This window comes from Melopsittacus undulatus, chromosome 7 (assembly GCF_012275295.1).
Source record: "Melopsittacus undulatus isolate bMelUnd1 chromosome 7, bMelUnd1.mat.Z, whole genome shotgun sequence".
Taxonomy (NCBI): Eukaryota; Metazoa; Chordata; class Aves; order Psittaciformes; family Psittaculidae; genus Melopsittacus; species Melopsittacus undulatus.
This window is the reverse complement of record NC_047533.1, coordinates 9,755,919-9,781,014: the sequence shown is the minus strand read 5'-3', so window position 1 is coordinate 9,781,014 and position 25,096 is coordinate 9,755,919. Positions and strand designations below refer to the sequence as shown.

The 25,096-nt window shown below is 37.2% G+C and overlaps 1 protein-coding gene across 1 annotated transcript in view; it reads right to left on the bottom strand.

The window, feature by feature from the left end:
- HTT (huntingtin) overlaps positions 1-25,096 on the bottom strand; it is a 78,045-nt gene that overhangs the window by 20,405 nt on the left and 32,544 nt on the right. The window contains exons 22-44 of the mRNA XM_034064580.1: positions 23,963-24,109; positions 22,834-22,954; positions 22,547-22,627; positions 20,496-20,637; positions 19,873-20,075; positions 18,869-18,995; positions 18,107-18,234; positions 17,304-17,414; positions 16,655-16,732; positions 15,781-16,004; positions 15,144-15,222; positions 14,849-15,010; positions 14,170-14,225; positions 13,238-13,386; positions 12,467-12,603; positions 10,406-10,522; positions 8,793-8,915; positions 8,042-8,280; positions 7,596-7,738; positions 4,816-5,023; positions 3,304-3,445; positions 1,680-1,859; positions 121-297 (exon numbers count right to left, since the gene is read on the bottom strand). Of these exons, the coding sequence (XP_033920471.1) occupies positions 121-297; positions 1,680-1,859; positions 3,304-3,445; positions 4,816-5,023; positions 7,596-7,738; positions 8,042-8,280; positions 8,793-8,915; positions 10,406-10,522; positions 12,467-12,603; positions 13,238-13,386; positions 14,170-14,225; positions 14,849-15,010; positions 15,144-15,222; positions 15,781-16,004; positions 16,655-16,732; positions 17,304-17,414; positions 18,107-18,234; positions 18,869-18,995; positions 19,873-20,075; positions 20,496-20,637; positions 22,547-22,627; positions 22,834-22,954; positions 23,963-24,109 (3,274 nt within the window). The remainder of the gene's footprint in view (positions 1-120; positions 298-1,679; positions 1,860-3,303; positions 3,446-4,815; positions 5,024-7,595; positions 7,739-8,041; positions 8,281-8,792; positions 8,916-10,405; positions 10,523-12,466; positions 12,604-13,237; positions 13,387-14,169; positions 14,226-14,848; positions 15,011-15,143; positions 15,223-15,780; positions 16,005-16,654; positions 16,733-17,303; positions 17,415-18,106; positions 18,235-18,868; positions 18,996-19,872; positions 20,076-20,495; positions 20,638-22,546; positions 22,628-22,833; positions 22,955-23,962; positions 24,110-25,096) is intronic.

Below are 25,096 nucleotides of genomic sequence, written 5' to 3'. Positions count from 1 at the left end.
TTCCTCTCCAATGAAATCACTTAAACATCATCATATTTTGATGTACCTTGAATCATTACACTTGCTTATATTTCTAGCACTGCCCAAGTCTTATTTACAAATTCATATGTTTATCTTTACCTGTAAAGTTGCAGCCAAAAGCATTTCTACTCGACGGCAAGCCAGCGTGTCAACCATGCGGGCAAGCACACGGAATGGAGTACACAGAAGCTTATCAACATATAATGTTAAGACAGCCCCAGACTGGCTGAGATGTATTCCCTCTAAGCACTGTAAAGTCTTCTTCAGAGTTGTGGGCTACATGTTGAAACAAAACAGAAAAACGGACATAAGGAAGCAATCAATTGCAATACAAAGACTAAAGAGAAAGGCATTTAGAAAAAATCGTAGCAGATAACTACTTGATCAATATAATCTAGATAAGAATAGGTTTGAGTTACTGGGTTATTTAATGTGAACACTAAGTTGCTTGATGTGTAAATGCAAAAGCAGTTAAAAAAAGCAAAATATAGGGAGCAAAACTTTAAGGGAAAAAAGCTAGAGAGACTTAGGTGGAATTGGAGAAACCCTCAAGAACAGTGAGCAGCTTGAACTCTTGCTGGAAGAATATAGGAACGTGAGCATAGTGAAGACAAGAGACAGTACAGAAATCCAGATAAGCACTAGGGATTTTTTGGGCACATGGTTAAATCATAAGAACAGCAACAGAATAGCTGCTCAGGATTCAAATGGGGTGCAAAGAATTATTTTTTTAAATATGAGCACCAATTCAGCACCAGTAATGTAAAGAGATAGAGACAAGCTAGTTTGACCAGTGGAACCAATCTTGGTTTAGAGCAGACTGTAAATATCAGCTATTTTAATATCTTACTAACTTTTTTGGTATCACCAAACATTTCAGAGAATCATTAAACCTTCCATTCAAACACATTTAGTTTAGTTCATTCTACCAGCTCTCAAACATTGAACCTCAGATTCGTTTCACCTAACTTTAAAGTGTTTCATTCACATGCCTAAAGCACTAATGTAGTTGCACTAGATTTGCACAGACAATGGGAAGAGACAGAAAACATCATCAGGCTACTCAGGGTATGGTAGCATCTCCCACCATTAGCTCTAGAGGAAGTCCAGCAAATAACATTTCCCACAAGGTGAGTTCCAGAGATTAAGAGGGATGCATAAAACCTTACACCCCTATAAAGCCTTGTCCACTGTTAGCTTAAAGACTAAAATAATCACCGGTAACAATACTGCATTTCTGAAGCAGTATTTCCCTCATCAAGAAGCTATGACTTGTGGGGCAGATCAACAGGGAAGGAATGAGCTTGCAAACCATTTTCATGTTGTTAGGGCCTATGAAGGTGGGCTGGTTCCTGTCCTGCATCTGTAGTTAGTAGTTTGTTGCTTATGCCTTACAAGACACTGAAATCAAACACGAAAGTTACAGTTTTAATCAGCTTAATCAACTCTAGTTGAAATCATAGATTTGATGGATGGAACATATGCTATGGTTGCTAGCATATTATAAAGTTTGAGGTTGGCATTTTTATGAAGTAACTTTAAAAATAAATTTGGAAGTTAATAAATGACCCAGAAATGTCAGGATTTGCATACTTATCAGTTAAACATATTCTAAATATAAGTCACTCTATGCTTTAAAGGCAAAGAGTTAAACTTACAGCTGCAAGATTCTCACACCGTGATTGAATGGCCTGGATGAAGAGACCACTGGCTGCTGAATTCCTGTGAACAGCACTAATAAAGTCTTGCACTGGAGGCTCATGGGATAGGTTAATCAAGTCTTGAACATGATTCACAATAAGCCAGGTCAAGTGTTCTGAATCATGTAGGTTTTGACACTAAAGGGGAAAAAAATAAAATCTGATTCCAGTAATACCATATTAAGCATTTAATTATTAAAAAGTTTTACCAGACACAATGTAATTTTTTTCATATATAATTCTTATGGCTATTCTAAAATACTGGTATCATAGAATGGTTTGGGTTGGAAGGGGCCTTAAAGATTTGGACTTGATGATCTTACAAGATCTTTTCCAACCTAGATGATTCTATGACCATCTAGTCCCAACTCCCTGCTATGGGCAGGGACACCTTCCAAAAGACTAGGATGCTCAAAGCCCCATCCAACCTGGCCATCATAGAATAGTTAGGGTTGAAAAGGACCTTAAGATCATCCAGTTCCAACCCCCCTGCCATGAGCAGGGACACCTCCCAGTAAACCGTGTCACCCAAGACTCTGTCGAACCTGGCATTGAACACCACCAGGGATGGAGCAGTCACAACCTCCCTGGGCAACCCACTCCAGTGCCTCACCATCCTTATAGTAAAGAATTTCTTCCTTATATCCAGTCTAAACCTTCCCAGTTTAAGTTTTAACCCATTACCCCTTGTCCTGTCATTATTTTTACATGACAATTTTCTCAAATGTTTTTGATCTTGATGCAAATTAAATTACTTATAATGAATGTATAAATATAGGTTTAAGACACTAAAAATTTAGGTTAGAAAAGTGAATTGAGAATATCAATTCAAAGATTCTTCCTTTAATGAAATGCTGTTTGAAATAAACATGTACACACACAGAGTCATGCTGTAAAATGTGATATCTGTTTAGGCTTCGTTTTAAAGACTTCTTACTACTACTAGCTTTAAACACAATATGAATAATTTCTGGAAAGTAAATCCAAAGAGACCTGTTGATAATTAATATTAAACCTATGGAGGCTATCTTGTATATCAACAAGCAGTGCAATGCAACATGAAAAGATCTGTAGAGCTAACCAGGTGATGCTGACACCCAGTTAAGAGGTTTTGGCTGGGGGGCAGGGGATGGGGGGAGCTACCAGTAGTGTGATTTTGGTGACTGATCATCCATTAGTACTTAAAGTGCTTCTTCAGTGTCAATATAAAACCTCTCCTCTTAAGGAACAGGCAAAAACTTATTGTCTCCTAGACACTGCTACAGATGTTGGGAAGTCCAACACTGCTTAGTGTACTCCCAGCATTTCCAAAGTAAGCAATGATACACAGAAGATAATTCTATTACCTACCAAGTATCCTTTATAAGACAAAAGTATTCTCAGTTTAGAACAGAAATAAAATGCCAAAGTCATTACTAAGGTTATAGAAGCACCACCTGAAAACAGAATGTTTCACGAGTCCTTATTTTTCACTAGTAAACCAGACAGATGCACTTAATGCATCCACATCAGCAATAAAAGACTGTCAGCATGATAAAATAACTCAAAACTGTAAGTATGAAATTCATAATTTGAAACTTACAACATAGTCACAGAAAAGAATGAGTGCTCCTCTTCTCACTATCTCTCGGTTGCACATGCCACGTTTAGATTCTGAATCAGATTCATCACTGTCTCCAGATATCTGAGGGCTAAGCAATTTAGTAGTAGAAAGACTGTGTCTCCTGAAAGAAGCACATTACATTTTGTTACTATTTTATGACTACACTTTATTACTATGACTACTGAAACCTTATCAATCAAATTGCTTGGAATATCCTACCAATGTCCTTACATAGTATTTATTTTCTTACAAACTTCATTCAAACATGATACTGCTTTGAAGCAGACACTTTGCTTTCCATCAACTTTTTACTTCCTAACAACTATAGTATCACTTTTTTGTCCTGTACTTATTAGTGCCTTGGACAATGTGAGGAACACCTGAAGAACTAAGTAAGTTACTTAAAAGAAAAATATGGGTTATTGCATCTCTGGTAAGATAACAGAACTTAATAATGCATATTCTTCTCATGCCAAACCAGTGCTCTTGAGCACTCAGTCCTTAGTGTCACATTGACAGTGATGCCCAAGCCAGAAAAAAATAGAGGCAATACTGGTAAATCAAAGAAGATAACTGCAATAAATAGAACAACAGCCATTTTAGTTGTCCTGCTTTGCTCATAAGCCTGGTAATCCCATGTTTCCCCAAATTAGAATAATATTGTTTCACATCATGAGGTTAAACTGAGGCAAAAATGTCACATTTAGGCAAGCACTGATTCACTCATTGTAGAGCCTGACCAGGTCTCCCTAACATTCACTGCACAAGAAATGTCTCTCCAGTCAGCTGTTAATCTCCCTCTACAGTTAACACAGAGGGATACCCACGCATACAGGGCTGTTCTTAACCCCAGAGGACAAATCATTCCAATGCCTGACAGATGAACTAACTTTCAACCAAGAGAACACTTTCTTTAGAACATAACTCCGCATTTCAGACAACTAACACTAAGTGAGGTTACTACCATGCTTTATGCTAATAAATCAGGATGGTGCTGGTACTGATACTACATTTTGACAGAATTGAGAACAGACCCACTAAGAAAAGAGAACTATAACTATAGTTATACTAATTAGATCGTATTTTCGTAAGCACAGCAGCGCTTACATGTGCACTGGCTGATTATTTGCTATAAGGTGAAATACTAAGTCTTCACTGAAATAGGAAATACTGAATATTTTGCTATAGTTATTTCCACAATTTTAGTTAAAAGTAGTACTCAGATGACATTTCCTTGCCTTAAAAGTAGAGAAATTATCTAGCAGTTCTTTTGAGTACAACCGAGTGCAGAACACATTTCCTTAGTTGGAAAGACATACTGATATTGGAACAGACAGTGTGTATAGATGTGAAGTAAATGCAGATTTCAGAATCCAAACAGTACTATTCAATGGCCTGGCAGGGTTAGCAGTAAAAGCTTAGACTGTTTTAACAAAATTTTAGCAAATAGGACACACACTACTACTACTAGGGATCAAAATCAAGTCTTACTTTGGGGTTTGATGCACTTCTGACCACCAGTTGTAGTTGGTATAATTGACAAGCAGCAGGATTTGACACCAGAGGAGAACTAAAGAAGGATGTGTGGGAATCATGGACTGCACAAGGTCACTCAAACTTTCAAGGGTATAGAAGGTACCATCAGATCCATCTCCTGTGAAAAGTCTGGTGGCTGCAGCTGTAATTCTCCTAAACATCCCTGAAAACAATAAAAGCATGTTAGAGTAACTGTGCTCTAGTCTGTGTTCTGAAGTTCTAAAATTATTCAGAGTAACCTGAGAATAAAATCTCTTGTCATAAGCCACTATCATTCCTGGAAGAAATGCATATCCTAAGTGGTTTTACGAATCTAAGGCAAGTGATGGAGTTTGCCCAAGAGCAGTGTGTAAACCAGTAATGACTAGCTTCCAGACTCAATAAATAATGCTTTATGTAGACTAGAATTGTAATGAAGCTTCTCATCTTTTTTTCTGCCCTATACTAAAATGTTTCTGATACATGAAAGCATTTACCAAATTTTAAATTACTGATCATAGACCAGGGCTTCTGGGGTTGGTTTTTTTGTTTTGTTTATAAAGTAAAACATAGAAGTTCTAATTAAGAACCATCCTGTAACTCCTATTCTATATCCTGAGGAAGACCACTTAAATGTATCCAACTTCAGATGATGGCTTCTCAAATACATTTAACTGAAACTAAACTGATACCCTTCTATCCAATTTCTAAAGTGAAAACAGCAAATGCTTTTAAGTGGAGAAAGTCACTGCCCTGCACATCGAACATTCAGCACAAAAACTGAATTTTGCTTTCTGACTTGCTGATCTTGTATTCATATGCCAAAAGGAAGGGTGGGGAAAAGGAAGATGGACAAACTTAGTTGTCTAAAGACACAGAACCTTTTGAGTTTCTATGAGATGAGACCAGAGGGAAAAAACATTTATTCAGAACCTGTTAGAAAGCAAGAGCTAATCAGAATAATGAAGAACTGTAGTGTTGTTTGCTTGCCCTGCCAGATATACAGAAAAAATGAAGCTGTAAATTCCACAGTCATGTGGACCAGTTTAAGCTGCCCCCAGGACGGGTAAATACGCTGTGTAAATAGCAAAGAACTAAATAAGTCTCAAAACTCGGGTTCCACTTACTAGCTTACCAGTGCTATTACCAGTCCAGCATAACTGCAGTAATAGCACCATCTAGTGACTACAGTCATGAAAGCCGCCGCAGGCTCATCTTTTCACTCTATGCGTTTTATTTCTACTAAATTCAAAGAAGTACATTGAAAATCTTAATTTTTAATCTGGTAGCTTCTGTAGTTGAATACACAGGAGTCAGCAATGTTCACATTCTGAGAAAACTATAATGGGCAAGAAGACAAAACATCCAAGCAGAATAGTGTTTATGACGCTATTTATAAGCAGAGCTTAATTCATGTTCCCAGACAAAAGTTGCTATAAATTTGTAGATAGGAGATTATAATTTAAAAATAAACAAATCAGAGGTATTAACTGAAAACAAGTACTAAATAGCCAAGCACTTAGTTAGCCATAAGCCTAAACCTTAAAAAAAGATGCTACACCATGAAAATACAGCCCAGGTGTCTGAACAACTTTCCTTCTACTCTGTCACACTGTGTAAGGTAACTACATAAGTAGTAGTACTTGGAGTTGATTTGGATCTTACATGAAATTCATTTCTAGAGATCATGCAAGACATATTCCAGTGCTCTGCATGAGTATTTTAATATTTTAACTTTGCATGGAAATTTACACGTAAGTCCTGGGAAGACTCACAGTGCAGCTTGGAAGCGAGTTGCTACCAGCAGAATTAGCTGAGCCTTCCTTTTCCAGTATCGCAGCTCTCACTGTGGAAGAACCCACTTCCCCGCTTTAAATCACCAGCTTCATTTTCTGATTTCACTGGTCTAAAGAAAACCTCATCCACCACAGCTGCCATAACACAATTAAATTGGTTTGCTGTTCACTTTTCTACATGTCACCATTACTGAGGATTACAAGGAGTAAAGCTACTGGAAGTTAGATCAAGGCAATGCAGAAGCTTTGAGCTTTTATAAAGAATCCAAGACATTTCTAACAGAACCTTCTTTTTACACCTACGATACTTATGTTTGCACGAAGCAGCTGGTAGAAATGACAAGAACAGACCTAAGGGGTTTTTCTCCCCTCAAGAAAGGGCTTTATAACTGAACTCTGTAGGAAGATCTTAAAAAGAAGTCAAAAGTTTTCGGGATACAATAGAACACAGAATCATGTTAAATGTCCAACAACAGTATTCTGTATGCACTTTTTAATTATTTCCATCTGCTATGTAGTGAGGTACTGGAACTCCAACTTTACAGGCTATGGAATGCAGAGTCCCTTGTCCCATATCTGCAAGGAAGTCTTTGAAGAACCAGGGACTTGTGCCAAGACCTTTTAAATTTCAGCCAACTACTGTAATCCAATACTGTTGGATTTCAGCTGCAGGCTGAAAATCAGAAGGCGAGAAGGACAGTCACAGAAAAGAAGGAATTAAAATATTAGGAAAATAGGTTAAAGGGAGAGATGAAAGTCACTAGTTACATTTGGTCCACATACAAGAAGCGTGAAAAATGTGCCCCATATGCACAAGCACAAAGTTTGGGAGGTTCTTTATACTGAGTAGGGTAGAGCATCTTCAGCAACACATACTCCTCACATTCAACAACTGTCTCAGAACTGAAAACCCACTCTGCCACTGCATGCTACAACACAAGGCAATGGTTAAAGTGTTACCTGATTTGAAGATATGTATTAAGCACATAAGCAGTGTGCCCAGCTCCTGACAGTAGAAAGTATGTTGCTGTTCATTCATGTCCACTTTCAATTGTTTAGTAACAATATCTTCCAGTAGAATGCCAACCAGTTGTAATAAAAACCTTGAAAAAGCATGCATACAATCAACAGAAAAACTATCAATGCAACATCCTTCAGAATAAGATGAGGTTTGCCCATGAAACTCTGTCTTTGTCTGTTCATCCTAAATAGGGTGCTAAATTAAATGCTACGGAACAGGCTGACCTCAACCAAACATGATGTTGTAAGTATGGAGAGATAATCACAAGCATTTCAATAATTACATATTTGATCTGGGTTATTATTGTGATATAAATAATCACAATTAATAGTGTGATTTCTCAGAAACCTTAATCTTTCCCTTAAGTTAATCAAAGACAACATACCTAGAAAATGTCTCTTCAGGCAGATATTTAGCCTGTTTAACCTCAGTGCGATCCTCTGATGCGGATATGTTATTTTCTCCATGTCTCAGTCTGTTGATTGTTTGACATGAAATCAAATACGGCGAGAAGGAAAGCTCTTGTATACGGGAGAGAACGATGTCTTCTGTCGACTGTGAAATGAGAACTCTAAGGATAGCCAAAATTCCAGAAATCCATAGTTGGACAGTGCCTACTGATGCCTAACACAAACACAAAAATGCAGAAGACAGTTGATTTTTTAACTACATTCTGTGTGGTGTTAACTTCAAAAGTATTCAATTTCATCAACTGTTGTATAAAATTAGATACTTTTGAGAATGGAGCAAGCACTTTTATGTTTAGGTCTTCCAAAATGCTATTCTTGTGAAAGCTGTCACGCTCACTCTGTTAAACAATCCCTCAACTATAGGAACAGTACTAATACTTGCATGAGAAAAACTTGAGTTACCTGTGAAACTATATTCTAGATTTTGCTAAAACAGTATGTTTCTCTACATTCCTGATCATCAAAATAGAAAATGAAGCCAAATAATGCATAAGCAGAACATTCCTGTATGAAGTATTCCCAGTTGGTAAATCGTATTAGTTCTAACCAAGTATTTCCTAAAATCTGCTGCTGGCACTTTAACGCCATGATGCAAATTAAGAAACACAAGCTTTATGGTTTGGTATGGAAGACACCAGATTCTCTCTTCTGGAAGGAACTGCTTACCATTGTTTTAGGAGTAATGAACATACTCCTTAAAAGCATGTCCACAGGGCGAAGGGATGAAGGAGCCAAAATTTCAAACAAAGTGTTCAATACTCCCAGAGCATCATGAGAGTCTATATGCATCTGTTAAAGAAAACCACAAAACTTATTTGTAACTATCCACTTAAGGTAAGTGCAACACAACATTTCTATGATATCAGGTGTGTAAGGAAGCTGTCCTTTAAAGTACAAAATTCAGAGCAATCAAAAGCTATGAAAGGTAACGCTATGAAAGCCTACTCTCCCCAACCATGACATGTCCTAATGGGAGTGGACATCTGCCATCACAGGGTGAAGAGCACTAAGGGCACAGTTTCACTAATTTTACTTTTTATCCTTGAAGTAAATGGTTTTTAACTCCAGGAAAGGTGTATCAAGACAGCAAGAGACACATGCACACGCTGGAGGGAGTCCAGCAGAAAGCCACATGGATGGCTACATTGGCTTGGAGCATCTGTCATACAAGGGGCACCTGCCATTGTTCAACCTAGAGAAGGCTCAGAGTGATGTTTGGCAACATGTAAAAGTATCTAACCAGGTAAAGTGGGAGAAGGAGACAACCAAAGTACAGAAGAAAGAGCCAGAATCTTATCGGTGCTATCCAGTATTAGGATGAAAAGCAATAGACACAAGGTGAAATACAGGAAATGTCATTTAAATACAAGGAGTTTTTTATTTGTTTGTTTTCTGCCTGTAAGGATGCTCAGACACTGGAAGAGGCTGCACAGAGAGGTTATGGAGGCTCCATCCTTAGCGCCGGTCACAACTTTAATACACACGGTCCTTAGCAACCTGCTCCAGTAGATCCTGGTTTGAGGTGAAGACAATATTTAGAGGTCTGTTTCAACCTTAACTATTCCATGATTCTACGGTTTATTAAAGCAGTTTCAGACTACATCTTTCCACCCTCCTCATCAAGAAAAAAAGTGTAATTAGATTCAACTGCAATAATGAAAAAATATTTTTGACATTCTAGAAACATGGAAGAATCTTCACACCATTTAATGAGTGCTCTGATATCATCATATATATAAGTAGAATGAGCTTCCTATGGAAACAGCCTTGAAGATACTGCACATACTTCATGCTCATAGCAGCCTTCCAGTATCTGAAGGGGGCCTACAAGGATGCTGGGGAGGGACTCTTCACTAGGGACTGTAGTCGTAGAACAAGGAGTAACGGGTTAAAACTTAAACAGGGGAAGTTTAGATCGGATATAAGGAGGAAGTTCTTTATTGTAATGGTGGTGAGGCACTGGAATGGGCTGCCCAAGGAAGTTGTGAATGCTCCATCCCTGGCAGTGTTCAAGGCCGGGTTAGACAGAGCTTTGAGTGACACGGTTTAGTGTTAGGTGTCTCTGCCCATGGAACTGGGGTTGGAACTAGATAATCTTAAGGTCCTTTCCAACACTAACTATTCTATGATTCTATTATTTAAATATGACCATCACTTCAAAGACTTAGTTTACCTTGCAGTAATAAATTTTTTCATATATAAAAGCCATTATTGATGCACACACACATTACAACAACAGGTTTATGTGTTTATAGATTTAAAAAAATGCATAAAATAACCTGTTGTTTTGCAAGCATTGGGAGAATAATGTCAGCTATTTGCCGGGACAGTCTTTTCCATTTGTCTTCATTCTCTTTATGACACTGTTGCAATACCAAGATGAACATTTCTAGCACCTGAGGAGAAGTCCAAAAGAATGCAAGTAAACACCCACACTAACAGGAAACATTTGAGTAATACTGTCATGGGAAAAATATTTACTGTTTCATCCATTTGCCAAAAAGAAAAGAAGACCCACATGAGAAATCACACAACACTCTTAAAACCCCATTTTCAGGTCAAAATCTTCTTAACTATGTCTTTTTTTAATAATTCTCTAATTACTTTTATAAATTAAAAATAAAAAAGTTTTCTTGATTCTTTTACGAAGGATTTGTCAAAAGTCTGCTCAAACAACTGCAAATAGGATACTACATCTAAGTGCCATATTGCATACTCAACAAAGATGGAAGAAAGAACATTTCCTAGATGTATACTTTTTCTTCACTCTAGCTCAAAAAAGTTTAAATTTGGTCAAGGAAACAAACCAGACATTTTTATGGAGCTCATTCACCTGGGATATGTCACTTTCACATAAAAGTTTATAGGAGAGGATATAATGGAGGACACCAACAGCAAAGACCACTTCTAGTAACTGAATATATTACTGGCTTGAGAGTTAGACCACACTTTCAAGGACAGACAGGCCAAAGGAAAGTGGTTCAGAAAACCAATCAGATGGAGCACTTGTAAAAGAATTCAAGTAGCTCAGATTCAGAAACACAGACAATAAAAAAAAGAGATCATCAGATTATTAGTTTCCCTGAAAGCTTTCTCATAAGAGAGGAGATAAAAGTGATTTTGGGCTGAATAACTTGACTTTGGAGCTCCACGGATGGTAGCTACAGTCATAACAGAAACAAGTTAAAGGTTGCAGCTCTTGGAGCCTGACAAATTACAGACATGACTGCAGAATACCCCAGCCACAGCCAGGGAAGAACAGAACTGCCCAGGGGCTGGTTTATACATACTGCACCAGCAGAATGGGACAGAACAAGAACTACAAATGGGATGGTGTGGGAAGAGCAGTGCATGGGTGGTCTTTAATAGGTTAAGTGTGTCAGAAGAGAATCTGCTTGCAACTGCAGTACCTTATGTAACACAAAGTTAATCAGTATTTCATATCATGTGTCTACAGGGTGTCATCATATAGTTATATTAGTCATTTTATGATTATAAAACTACACATTCAAAAGAAAATGTGGATACACAAAATTACCCCAATCTGAACATGCAGTTCCTAACAAATTATTTTGACAAGATGTACTGACTTTTTTCCAAATGTTCTCAGAAAATACACTGCTTACATTAGCATATGCTTTTTCACATGATGAAAGTAAAAGTGTTAAGCACACAAATAAGCAATAAGATCCCATGTTAATCATGTTACTTCTCTTAAAATTACTTTTATGTTTTTCTTCTAAACAAAGTGTATTGAGAAGGTAATTCTTATACTCCTACAAGGCATAAACATGCTTTCCAGACCCATGAGGTCTGGGGCAAAATAGTAAATGTCAATAATTGTCTAGCTACCAGTTTCATTACCTTATTGAAATAATGCATATTTTACAGTGTTATTGAAGATGCTGGTATTGTACAGCAATACCTAAATCATCTCTGGGCAGCATGTTTCATACTTTTAATCCTGTCCTCTCTTCTGATTTTACCCCCATTATTTCAAGTTCATTGAATCCTAATTGTTTTCAACTTTCCTACTGATCTCCTGTTTATTCAATCTGCAACACAACTAAGACCACAATCCTAACTGGAGCTTTTCAGTGCTTTGTTACCATGACCTGATTATAAAATCCCACAGACATGTAATTTGAAATACTGATTTGTAGTGCAGAACCCTTCCCCTATCCCCAAAAATCTTCGCTTACTCTCTATAAGGAAAGATCTCACAGAGAATCCAGCTATTCAAGTTTTGTATACAAAGTTACTGAAATTGCCTGAAGCATTCTTAGCACAGCAAGGTTATCCTTTTAAAGGCCATAAACAGTGACATTTTCCTCTCTTACCTGATGGTACTGTATAAGTCTCAGCAGCATTGACACGACCACCTCCTTTTGTGTTTCCAACTCTTTTCCAGCATCAGCTTTATTTGTTCCTCTTAACACAAATAGATCATGAACAATGGGCTGCAGAGCTGGTATTGCTGAAATGAGATTTGGTTTTCCAACATGAGACAAGTCACTCTTGAGCAGTGTTTTGTACAGTTCAGCTACTAAACTGTACTTTAGCTCATTAAAGGTTTTGCCCACAACCCCCCAAAAAACCCAAAACAAAACAAAACCCAAAGCAATAATAGCCCACCAAACTTATCATGCATAATGATATCTATCTTATTATTTCTAGTAGAAAATTTATATTATGGACATATTCGCCCATTCTCATAGCTAAACAATAGATATTTTTATAAGGCATTTCTTAGCAGAATCACTGTAAATTATGAAAGATCCTTCTAGTTAAAGACCAAAAACGGAAGGAAAGTGAAAGGGTCTAAAAATTAAAATCAAAGCCTTTAGCATGGTGCTACGTTATAAACTTACTACCTAACAAAGTTTTCAAATAAAAGCTTTGTTGCTATTATGTGCTATGCAAAATATGGGACAGCAGCATTAGTAGGGTACAATAAACTTCCTGAAGGAGACTTACATATTAAAGAATTCAAATTCTGGTATATTCTGGAATAATCAGTGTGATTACAGTTTTCTATAGCTTACTATTCAATACTGGTTTTACTGCTGAACTATTATTGACAAGTATTGGTGCTTTTTTCTTTTCATTACCATGCGTAACAGCTTTCCTTCCACTGGCCATAATACCATCACACAGCTGAATGATCTTAGGAATTCCGATTATCTGTTTGGAATGATACCGCTCATACGACAGCAACACCAGGAAAAAAAAGATATTAGGAATAATTGCCTCAGACTCCCTGAAAATAAAAAATGAGAAGTGTCAAGTTTGAACTGCACAACTCTATTCAGTAAAAATTAATCTTTTTCCATTATTTTTAAGAATGCGTTGTTCTGTTTTCATACAGTATAATTTTTGTGCCTTCCTCTTCATTATGTTGGGTTTTTTTATCCCCCAAGGGATCTCTTTCAAGCTGTGACCATTACAGTGTGCTGGTACACAGTTACTAGTTTTATAACACAGTACCTAATGCACATGACACACATTGGATTATTACTGTAGGGGATCCAAAGACCAAAAAATACCCCTCATTTGTTCATAAAAACAAGTGTGAGAAAAAAAACCAAAACAAACAGCTGACAACAAAAACTCTTATTGCATTGCTTATGAGCTACAAGGTACTATACAAAATGTACAAGGTGATCAGAATGCATAGTGATTCAGTGACTCCACAATAGGAAGAAGTAGCTCTCCCTTCAGTAACTGAAACCTAGTGATGAAGTGCTGATTCCAGAAAGCATAGCTTGTTGAGGGTCCCAAAAGAATGGTTTTACAATACTAAATGGAGAAGCAGAACAACAGAGCTTAAGATTTCTACCCCCCACCACACACACACTTCCTGATTTCTTCAGCCCCTAATCATCTGAAAGGGCTGCCACTGGAGCCAGGGAATAAACAAGCGCATTTCCCAGATGGTAACTCTCCTTTTATCATTAGGCAGAAACAACCAGCAAAGCTAATCACTACATGCTTCAGACAGTTTAAATACATGCTGTTCAAAGGATCTTTGCTGATTTCATACCTGAACTGTCCTACTTCAATGTATTCAAACTGCTTTAGGACAAATCCAATAAACACCTAAAGAGAGAATAAAGTGTAGAAAAGATACACAGAAATTAATTTCCATTGAAATAATTTTGACAATTACAAAAGTATATATTCTGGAAAGAGCAAAAGACAGGCACCGAACACCACATATAGTTCATTCTAACATTATGAAGTGTTCCCTCTGCAGTTACAGAAGATACTGAGAATTTTCTTGATGTTAGAGCTTATTATAATTTGCATGAACCTATGCCACATTTTACCTGTAGTCTGTATATCGTGAAGTATAACCTTCTCAGTCGTGTAACACATATTCTCAATATAGAAAGATGGTATTTCTATTTGCAAATAAAGTTTTAACAACACATTGTATTGTCCACATCATCTTATTCTTAATAATTCAATCTGATGAACAGCTCTTCAATAGTTGTTGAAAAGCTTAGAAAGTAATTTACATGCAATAGAGAAATCAGAAATGTGAAGCTCTCTGTGGCTGGGGGTGAGGAGAGGTCAGAACCTGAATCTTGCCCTCCTTTAAGTCCTTGTTTTCACCTATAGTAAAATGACTGGATTGCTGAAAGTATCTTTGCTGTAAATATGAAGCCTGTGGGTGAGATACCAGGACCACAAATTTTCCCAAGTGGTGAGGTACCAACCTGATCTGAATCCAGAAGACAGTAGTTAACACGTAGCTGAACCAGTTGAGCAAGCAAGTCTAGAACTTGTCTCTGCAGCTGTACCGATGTTGTTGTGGTATATTGTTTCAATGCTTTTATGACAAGGGGTTCAAATAAACGAATGTGATTGTGAATAGCATTCTGTAATAGAGAGATTTTAAAGTAATCTAACATCTGAACACGTTTCTGGTTCAAAACTAAATTATGTTTTAAAGGAGGCAAAGTGTTTTAAATCTAAGGTACAGCACTTTCAGGAGTACACAGACAAAAGTACCTTATCAGCACGATGTTTTGCTGCACTGCTAATGCTAGTTTTCAGTTGTGTAGAAACTTTTTGCAACACATCAAACCACCTGTCATAAAAAAACAAACAAAAACTCATTAGTGTTAAAAAAACACACACTCTCCTTAGATGCATATTGTTTTACCTATGCCAACTTTTACCTACCTGACCGTTTCAAGATTCTTAGTAAAATGAAAGAACAGAGACAACCTACAGTACATTTTTATCAGGCCACACATAGCTCTGTGGACAAACATGTAGCAGAGAAAGTTTCTGGTCTTTGCTTAGCCATCCTTTGCCTTTCTTTTAAGGCTATTTGCTCTAATAACCAAATTAAATAGTTTTGAATACAAGCATTTAAAACTATTACGCTTTTTAAAAACCTCATGTAATACCCATTTTAACAATTTAGCTCTGATTTGTAAAACTCACTAGAGATCATCAATACAAAGTTGCATTCAGGATGCCACTGCCACAAAAAATTACTCTTCTTAAGTCTCCAGGAGAAATAATACACAACACTGGAATTTCAAGTTACTTAGCTCCCCTATGATACTTGCATTTATGAAAAACAATAAAAAGAGATTCTAGCTCAAGCTAACATTATATCGTAAGGGAAGAAAGTTACCCTGAAGCATCGTGTTCCTGCTCAGCCTGAACCATGTTCCTTAGACTAGCATCAGCAAGGGCCTGTGTAAAATGTGTGTATGGTGCCATGAAGCAATAATGATAGAGACCAGGTCTCAAATTAGAAGAACCTAAGCGTTGAGCTTTGCCTTGAGCTTTGCTGGGGTTTGAAGACAAGCCATCATACTGAGAAGCCAGATTTGTCCCGAACAATGTTTTCAGTAACTAGAAAGGAAAATCGGAAAAAAAAAGGGTTAACATTTCAGGAAAAGGAGGGACAAACAAACCAAGTTGGCTCCTCATCTTCCTAAAGGACTTAAGAGGAAAGGTTAAAGTTGCAAACTGTGGATCATATAGTTATATAAAAGAACATGGAAAAGCTGGAAAAAAAACAGTCCACACCTCACCCCAAAAGATACAACTGTTTTCATAACTTAAGCTATTTCCATGTGACATCTCAATATTCTACTAATGCTCACCTCCCACCAAAATTAAGCTTTGATGACTTGAACCCAAACATTTAACTGGAAGCCATCAGTAAGGCAGTTCTTTGCCTTATTTGCCTTGATTTTGATTTAGTTAACTGCCTATAGAACATATTTGGGATGTAGGAAACAATGTGGTTTTCTGAGCACTAGCTAAACAGTTCTCTGAACTGAAAGCACTTCAAGAGAAATTACATTACTCAGACAATACCAAGTTTCAGAACAAGTAATGAAAAATGAAAGAAAACATGCTCTGTTTGCTCCACCTGGGCTACAGTTTCCTCACATTACTTCCCTTAAAAGAATGTGCAAAGTCTTAAGTGTCCAATTGATAACCTCAGGACATCAGGATTAACCTCCCAGTAACACACAAAAAAGTTACCTCCTTACCTGCTGCACACAAACTGTTGCCATTGTCGGCTCTCTGTTGAAACACGATTTTAGGTATCCCAAAATTTCTTCGACACACTAGAAAAGCAGAAGATAAGTGAACCTAGTTGCCTTTTTTACTTTACCACATGCAGCATTACCATGAAAACTGGACAACAGCACAGGTTGTTTTACTAACTAAAACTACAATAATTTAAGAGAAATCATGGGAGGGGTGTAAAGAAATGAAAAAATGCAAGATCTGCCTCTTAATCTGAAGGCGCCACAATGCATAACACCACAGTTAAGGAACAAAAACGTATCAAGACACAGAAGAGGAACGGGAGCAGTATGCTTTCTGACATTTTGTATATTTAACAGGAGTATATTTAAACATATTAATAGAGTAAGGATAACTGAAGGCAAGCCATTTTCCTGGTAAGAAAAACCTCCACATGAAATTTAAACAGTAGAAGATTATGCCACTTCTCAAGTACAGCAATTTAACCTGGAAAATCTGCTTTAGCACTCTACCCAACACTGTAGTAGCGCAGCGCTTCTGTGACTGCTGTCTTTCACAACAGCACCGATTCTAAAATCACTGTGTTTTTTCCCCAACAAAGACAGTGATACTGGAAAACTTAACTACAAGAACACATAGATCTCATACCTTTCCAATGTCTTGAAGAGTAGCAAGTTCCAAGATTTGAGACAGAACATCCAAGGCAGACCGTAGGAAACATCCAAACTTTTCATTACTGTTTTGGAGATCCAAAGTAACCTGGTCCCAAAAAGTGAAATCACACTTTATATTAAACATTACTTCAGGAGATAAAAATTACAAAAGAGGATATTGACACAAAAAGAACTGTTGCCTAAAAATTCAGCATGGTTCAATTAATGCCATTGAAAGCTTAGGCTCCCTTATGAATGGTTAGAAAATAGGACTTCATTTTGACTAAGAAAAAGGATCTTCTAGATTGAGGAAGTGACAGCATCTGGAAAAGCCTAGGATGCTGACAAGCAGCAGAGAAGGGATAATGTATTCCTCAAACACAGTAGGTGTAATAAGAATACATCCCCTGAAGTGTACAAATCAGATCACCAAGCCCCTAGGGAGTGCATCTTCTGTGACCTGAACTAATAAGGAAAAAGCTTACCAATCCCGAAATAAACTACAGAGAGAAACAGACACTGGGATCTATCTGGCACTGCCAAGTCAGCAAAGGGTCATTTGGTATCAGCATTAGCCAGCAGAGAAACAAGAATAGGGTGACAATGCCTATCAGAAGGATTTGTTTGGGTTTTCTGTTTGTTTTTATTCCTGGTGGTTGTGATTTTGTCTGCATGTGTGTGTTTATAAACTGTTTACACAGGCAAACAAGTGAGTCTCAATACAAGCAAAGCCATGTTTAAAAGAAATAGTGATTGCCCAACCACATTTTAATTCAATCATCCAAGATCATGTAGTACCTTATAATTAGCATGGGTTGCTTTCAAGACATCATATAACTTCAGATATGATGGAAGATGATAAAAGCTTCCTACTGAAGATGATTTACTTGTTGGAACAGGCCCAGCAGCATCAGTTTGCCTAGGAGCTTAAAAGTATATCACAGATTAGTACAACATACTTTCTCTAGGACCCTCGAGACATTACTAGACACCATGAATTTTTCAATCTGCATGCAGATTTTAAACTGCAAACACACATACTGTACAACTGCAATACAAACTAGCATTCCAAGAAACTAGCCCTCTGAGATAACACAAATTAACCCAGGGGGCTTACTATTGAGTACAATTATGAAACAGAATTAACACCCATTCCTTTCATTCATTACTAAGGAAAAACAAAGTTATCAAGATTCACAATCTTGTTTCCAGGAGCAACAGAAGGTACTCCTTAGTAAAACACTTGCAAAAATTACTTCTTAGTTTTAGTCAATAATAAGTAGATTGAGAAAAGCATTAAGTAAAAGGATTCAGCAGTACCTTGTTTCTGAAAATCACACTTAATTTTATTGAAGACCAAACCAGTAAGGAAGCCCCCACCTACAACTGCCTTTCCTGCAAAGCAGTACTGAAAAAGAACTTCTGACAGTGGGTCCCGCCAGCCTTTTGAACCAAAACTTCAGAAAACCAGTTAGTCAGTTTTATTTCTTCTCCCTATGTTGTAACCATACTCAGGTGAGGATGATAAGTGGGAGGGTTAACAGGAGTCAGTGTGCTTACCTGGACTTGCTTCACCACCCTTTTTAGGGCTCATTGGCACAGAGGCCTGTTCAACAGCCTCCCTCTCTTTCCCCTTCCTCCGAATTGGACTAAGAGAAGGTGGGTTCGTGAGAGAAGGTAATGCTGCCTACGATTAAAAGAAGCTTGATTAATTTCACATGCACAAGTAGCTTTTCTTTTCCTACAAAAATGTAAGTGTATTCATCTTCTGTCTAAACTTCCCATTATTTGACTGACAGTTAAAATTGTCTCAACTCTCAGGTTCAGGACATGGATTTCCTGGGTGTAAAGGAAGAACTTCACTGTATTCTCTACCTCTGAACTTCAGTGTAGGTCAATGAGATGGAATCAAAACTCAATGACTAAAGTTTCTTTTCATTCCAGACAAAAAGCACTGTCCTGGTTTCAGGTGTAACAGTTATTTTTACTACCTGGGTTTTAAACCACAACAGGCATCAAAAAATACTCTCACATTTTCAAAATATGAAGAAATTACTAATCCTAATAACACTGCTTTACAGGCACCAGTCAAGTCTCAAAATGTAGACGCATCAAAAGAAGCCAAAACAAAAACCCAAAGCCAGAAGTACCTCACAGCAGCTGTTTTAGAAGTCAAGATACTTTGCAGGATATTCAAAAAATAAAAGAGTTGTTTTCAGCCCCAAATGAGCTCAATGCATTACAGCCAGCCAACAAAGCCAGAAGTCAACAAATGTTGACTCTATTTGCTATATACACACCTCATCAAATTAATGTTTCAGGTGAATTCAGCAGGAATAAAAGGTTCAAAAATTAAGGTCATATTACAAACACTGCAGAACTAGGGAAAAATATGTTACGTGGAAGAATGATATGCACGTTCTTTTCATGTTATTTGCTTTCCTACCCATAATGGAGTCATATTATCAAGGTATGAGATGAGATAGTTACCCATATTAACTCTAAAATTAAGAGGTCTTTACCACAGCAGTATTTACATCACACAATTTATTTTTAATACATACCTTTACTGCTGGGCCAGGAGCAACATCATCCATTACATGTGCACAGATATTAATGACTTTCAGTAGGTGAGAAAAAAGCTGTTCTACTAAGGTAACAAGAGATCGATCTGCTAAAGCTGGCCAGGGTTCCTCCTGCTTTGCAGCACCTTGGTTTGAATCATCTTCAGCACTCCAGGGATTCTTTAAGCACCTGGGAGCACTTGCTGCAATATAAATCACATTATTTACAGAAAATTAAGATAAAAACCTCGGAATTAAGTATCAGAAAATTTTAGAGACATGTATGGTTATCCTCTCTATATGAACACAAATTCAAATAGAGAGAGCCTGCATTTTCAAAACCAGCAGTAGATGCATAGTACTAAACAGCAAAGAAAGTTAACCTTTTGTACCCAGCCTGTACTAAGCATCCTGCATAGTCCCCTTTAGCAACTAAGAAGAAATTTGCCACTTCGAGGCAGTATCTTTTCAAACGTCCTGGGTGCAAGAATTTTCTTCTTTATTTCTTCTGTTTTGTCTTGCAAGTATTTTGCTCTGTGAGATCAAAACAGGGTACAATACAGACCTTCTAATGCTAATAGTAAAAATATCAGAATAATCCTACTTTCCTAGTTCTGCCTTACCTGCAAGCAAGTTTCCAGTCAAAATCAAAGCATCCTGATGTGCAGAGAGGTCCAGTGGGAACCATGCTGATGAAAGGAGAGACAGGACCATGCCGGCCATTCCAATGGTGCAGCCCTTTTGAGTTTCATCTGAAGGACTTGGCTGGGAATCACTGGAAGTTTAATATTGGAATGTTATGACCTTTTTCTCCCCCTTTTTGTTAAGTTTAAAGTCTTACGAAAACCAACAGTTAAGTAAACTACAGAAACACATTCAACTAGGACTTAAGCAATTTACAGCAGAGACCTATCAATACTTCATCTTCTTAAAGAGCCACTACTATTTTTTTTAAATAGCAAATGCCAAAGCTGTTAGTGACATCTACTGATGAACGAAAGAATTCTGCACTTCATTGCTAACCAGTATGGTCCTGAACTACCTCGAAGTCAAGACTTCCACACAGGCAAGTTAGGGATGGAAGACAAGCTATAGTATTGCAGTGTAATAAGATGTTTGTCAGAATACTGTATGGATTACACGCATCATTTCAAAGCTGTAAGGCTTGCTCGATATTACTGACTTTCTTTCAGGAAAGGATCTGATGCAACCTCTAAATAAAGGGATTTTTTTCTTTTTTGATTAAAAAAATAATCTCCAATGTGGTCACTCTAGTCTAACACACTCAGAGCAACCTCAGAAAATGAATTTACACTAAGTAGAGCTATTATTGTGACAAAACTACACAGGTAATTACAGTGTCTTCCTTTTTTTAATATATATTTTCATAGGTAAGTGTTGTTTGCTATAAAGTTAAAAACCCATGAATGAATCCATGTTGAGTTGTACACAGTTGGAATGCAACAGTTCAAATATTGTGAATTCTTAAGACAAAAAAGGATTCTGCCAAAATTCTCATGTTATTATCCATGTTATCATATTCTTACTACACAGAATTATATAATGTGTCTTGCTGCACAAAAATAAAGTTACAACCTAAATTAGTACAAACACGGGCCAAAAATATGTAAAAAAAGGAATTAGAGGAAAGAGCAAAGGCTGTCATTACATCAGTGATGCATCTTAAAAATCAGCATTTTTCTAGGCTGGATAGAGCAGAAGACACATTGTTGCAATCTGCATTGATTTTGTTTTCCAGCTAAGCACTGCTCACATCCTAACCTACTTCAGTTGTTAAAACTGGACCTATAGCTCACAAGACATCTTTTAGAATGCATATAGAAAGTATGCTACACTTATGGCCAGCTAGGGATAAAAGGGCACCCCAACAAGAACAGCAGCTGTAGGACAGCTGCTGGGTTTTGAGGTTTTGCTTTAAAACAAGATCATATTTTGCAATAGAGTTTAAGGATACCAGGAAAAATAAAATAATAGAGATATGACAAGAGTAAAAAAAAAAAATTGACAAAAATCATGTTACATCTATTTAAAAAGCAAACAGCTCTGCACATGCATACCTTCAGCAGCTAGCTTTACAGCTCAGCACATTGATAATCAGAGGCAAGATCAAAGCTTTAGAGCTGCCAACTGTAGTTACTGAAGAAAACTGTTGCCAACTGAAGAAACCCTTGAGAATCTAAGTATTTTGGGGCTATCATGTATTAAATACATACCACTTAAGTACTGGCTATCTCATCTGCTGTTCCTATTCAGTGTGCCAAATAGAGAAAGCATCTGATACTTCTATAATAATGCTTTTATAGCTGATCTGATGCTTTTATAACTGATAAAGTTATAAAAGCAACTATGAAGCAACTTCCTTTACAACTGTTCTTCAACATAAACATGAGATCAAGGTGAAAATGATCACGTTCTGATTTTAGAGAGATACTACAAGACAATATCCTAATGACAGACATTTTTCAAAAGCATGGAATTTTTTCCTATTACTTACTTTGATAGATACTGACCATATGTATGTATCTATTACAGTGGCTGCAGCCAATCCCTGTGATATGTGCTGTGATTCCAGAGATGAAAAAATGCTGACACTTAGTATTTTTAAAAGCAACCTGATGTCATACTCTTCTTTATAAAGTTCTTATCTGCTAACATACCCACAGTGCCATCCCATACTCCAGGTGCAGACCGGAAATGTTGTGGAGAGAAGACACAAAGCTTCACAGCAGCCAAACTGAAAAGTTAACACCAAGAACTGAATCAGTTTCATCAGTGGAAGAGTTTGCAACAACAACAAAGTATCTGAAGAGTGAGAATTAAATATAATAGCCTTGCTACTGCCATAGTACCAAAGATACAGGTACAAATATAGCTAGGAAACAAAAAATAAAGCAACTGAGGAAGAAAAGGTCAGCTGCTACAACAACTAATAAAACTCACCGTAAGTGCTCTTGTAGTGGATATTGTCAATGCATGGGAAATTGCTGCAATAACCCTTGAGAGATTATTTTCCATAGTGACATCAGTCGGACTTTGCAGCATGCTGTAACCTCTATATGTTCTGAAATAAAAACATTTACACTACTAAAACACGTACTTAAAAACAGCTCAAAAATCATGGCTTAAATTACTATTATTTTATAGACTGCTTATAAAATACAAAATCCAAGAACATTCCAAATACCACCTTATTTTAATATTTTTGCTTCTCTACTAGCAAAAGCAATTTAATTTATAAATCAAATCTTTTTATTAGCAAACAGAAACAGCAGACCAGAATCTCAATACTTAAATAGATGCTCTAGAGATCACCAATTCAACATCAGTCTGCTCTTGCTCAAATCCATATAACATTTTTGCATGTTCACAACCTTTGGATTACTGCTGTAGAAAAACTGTTTTGCATCTGAAATAACACTGTCCATAAGTTCTATCGTTTCCATACTACAGTAGATAAATCTTAAGTGACACAATCAAAACCATGTATGGAAAAGGTACATACTTAAAATCTTGTACTACAAGCTGATAGAGGCAAAGAGCCCCCATAAATATATGCGACTCATACTGTCTGTAAGAAAAGAACATCTAAATAGAAGAGCTTAGGAAAGTATAGTTGGCTGCAAAAATGCAGCAACAAGATCACCCTATCAGAATTTATTTTCAAGTTATACAGGCAGTATAGACTTCTGCAACCACAATCATTGAACAGGATTTGAAGAGTTAGAAATCTGGATCAAACAACATACCTAAAGGATAAAAATGTTTACATAGAATTAGCTTACAATGCTGCACTTGTGCAACTTATTGGACAAATAAGGGTGACTTCTGGATGAAGATAAAAATTTTTCACAGAACAATGACTCCCTATGACCAATATGTGAGCACATCATTAGTAACTCACACACTAGTTTATTCTTTAAACACGAGTCTGTTTCATGATGCTCCTACAGACTGGAAAAATAATTCATAAGCACATGGATTTGCAGGATTTAATTATGCTTCTAGGCATTACAAATTGAAATTTGGGTCCATGTTCCTTCTAGGGCAAGCCAAGACACATGCAACATACCTGGTGATGGTGCTCACTGCAAAGTGAGATGGAGGCTGTGTTTCATGCATTAGGAGCTTCAGGTAAACACTGCTTTGGTCTCTTGCTACTGCCACAACTGGATCAGCCTGCCCTTGATCGCAGTTATAAAACAGCTTTGGAACAAGCCTTAAAGATAATTATCAAAAAGTACTAATCAGAAATTATTTAATATACAATTTAAAATACATTTAATATACAGTTCAGAAAGCTGCACACACCAATTAGGGATCAAATTATAAAAGCTGTTACTAAAACTGGTATTGTATAATGTAGCTTAAAAACAGGTCTTCATTTTAACCAAGGAGCACAAATCAGGGCAAAACCCGATATATGGTCATTAAAAAAAACCCAAGCATTTATAAACACACCTACCTATACACACTGCAATGACACTTCTCTGTGTTTCCCTGTCTTTCCTACAGATATCTGTGTCAACTAAAAAACTAATTTCTCCTCGAAAAGGCCAATTCTTCACCATCTGATTTCTATGCAGTGAAACTTAAAACATACAAGACTCAGTCTTCTTGAAAAACATTTCAACTTAGACAACAAAAAAAGTATGGTAGATGTTTTCTGTAGACATTGCTCTGCCAGTATTTCAACTGAACGCCCACATGGGATGTTTCAAGGGGCTTCTGCAAGCTTGGAGCAACGTTCTTTGGCAGCTAAGTCTTTTCCAACCTTAACACATGTGCTGTCACTAAGTCAGCCTGAAGATACGGAAAAACTCCAACTTGCTACCAGTCAGATAAAGTAACTCCATTTCAAAAATCAAATCCATGAGTAAAAACAACAAATGTTAACTATGATGCAACACTGAATTACTCAAAGGAGGTGATCCTGCCCCTCTGCTCTGCTCTTGTGAGACCTCACTTGCAGTATTGTGTACAGTTCTGGTGTCCTCAACATAAAAGGACATGGAACTGTTGGAATAGGTCCAGGAGGCCACAAGGATGATCAAGAGACTGGAGCACCTCCTGTATGAAGACAGGCTGAGAAAGCTGGGACTGTTCAGCCTGGAGAAGAGAAGGCTGCATGGAGGCCTCATAGCAGCCTTTCAGTGTCTGAAGGGGACCTACAAGGATGCTGGGGAGGGACTCTTCATTAGGGACT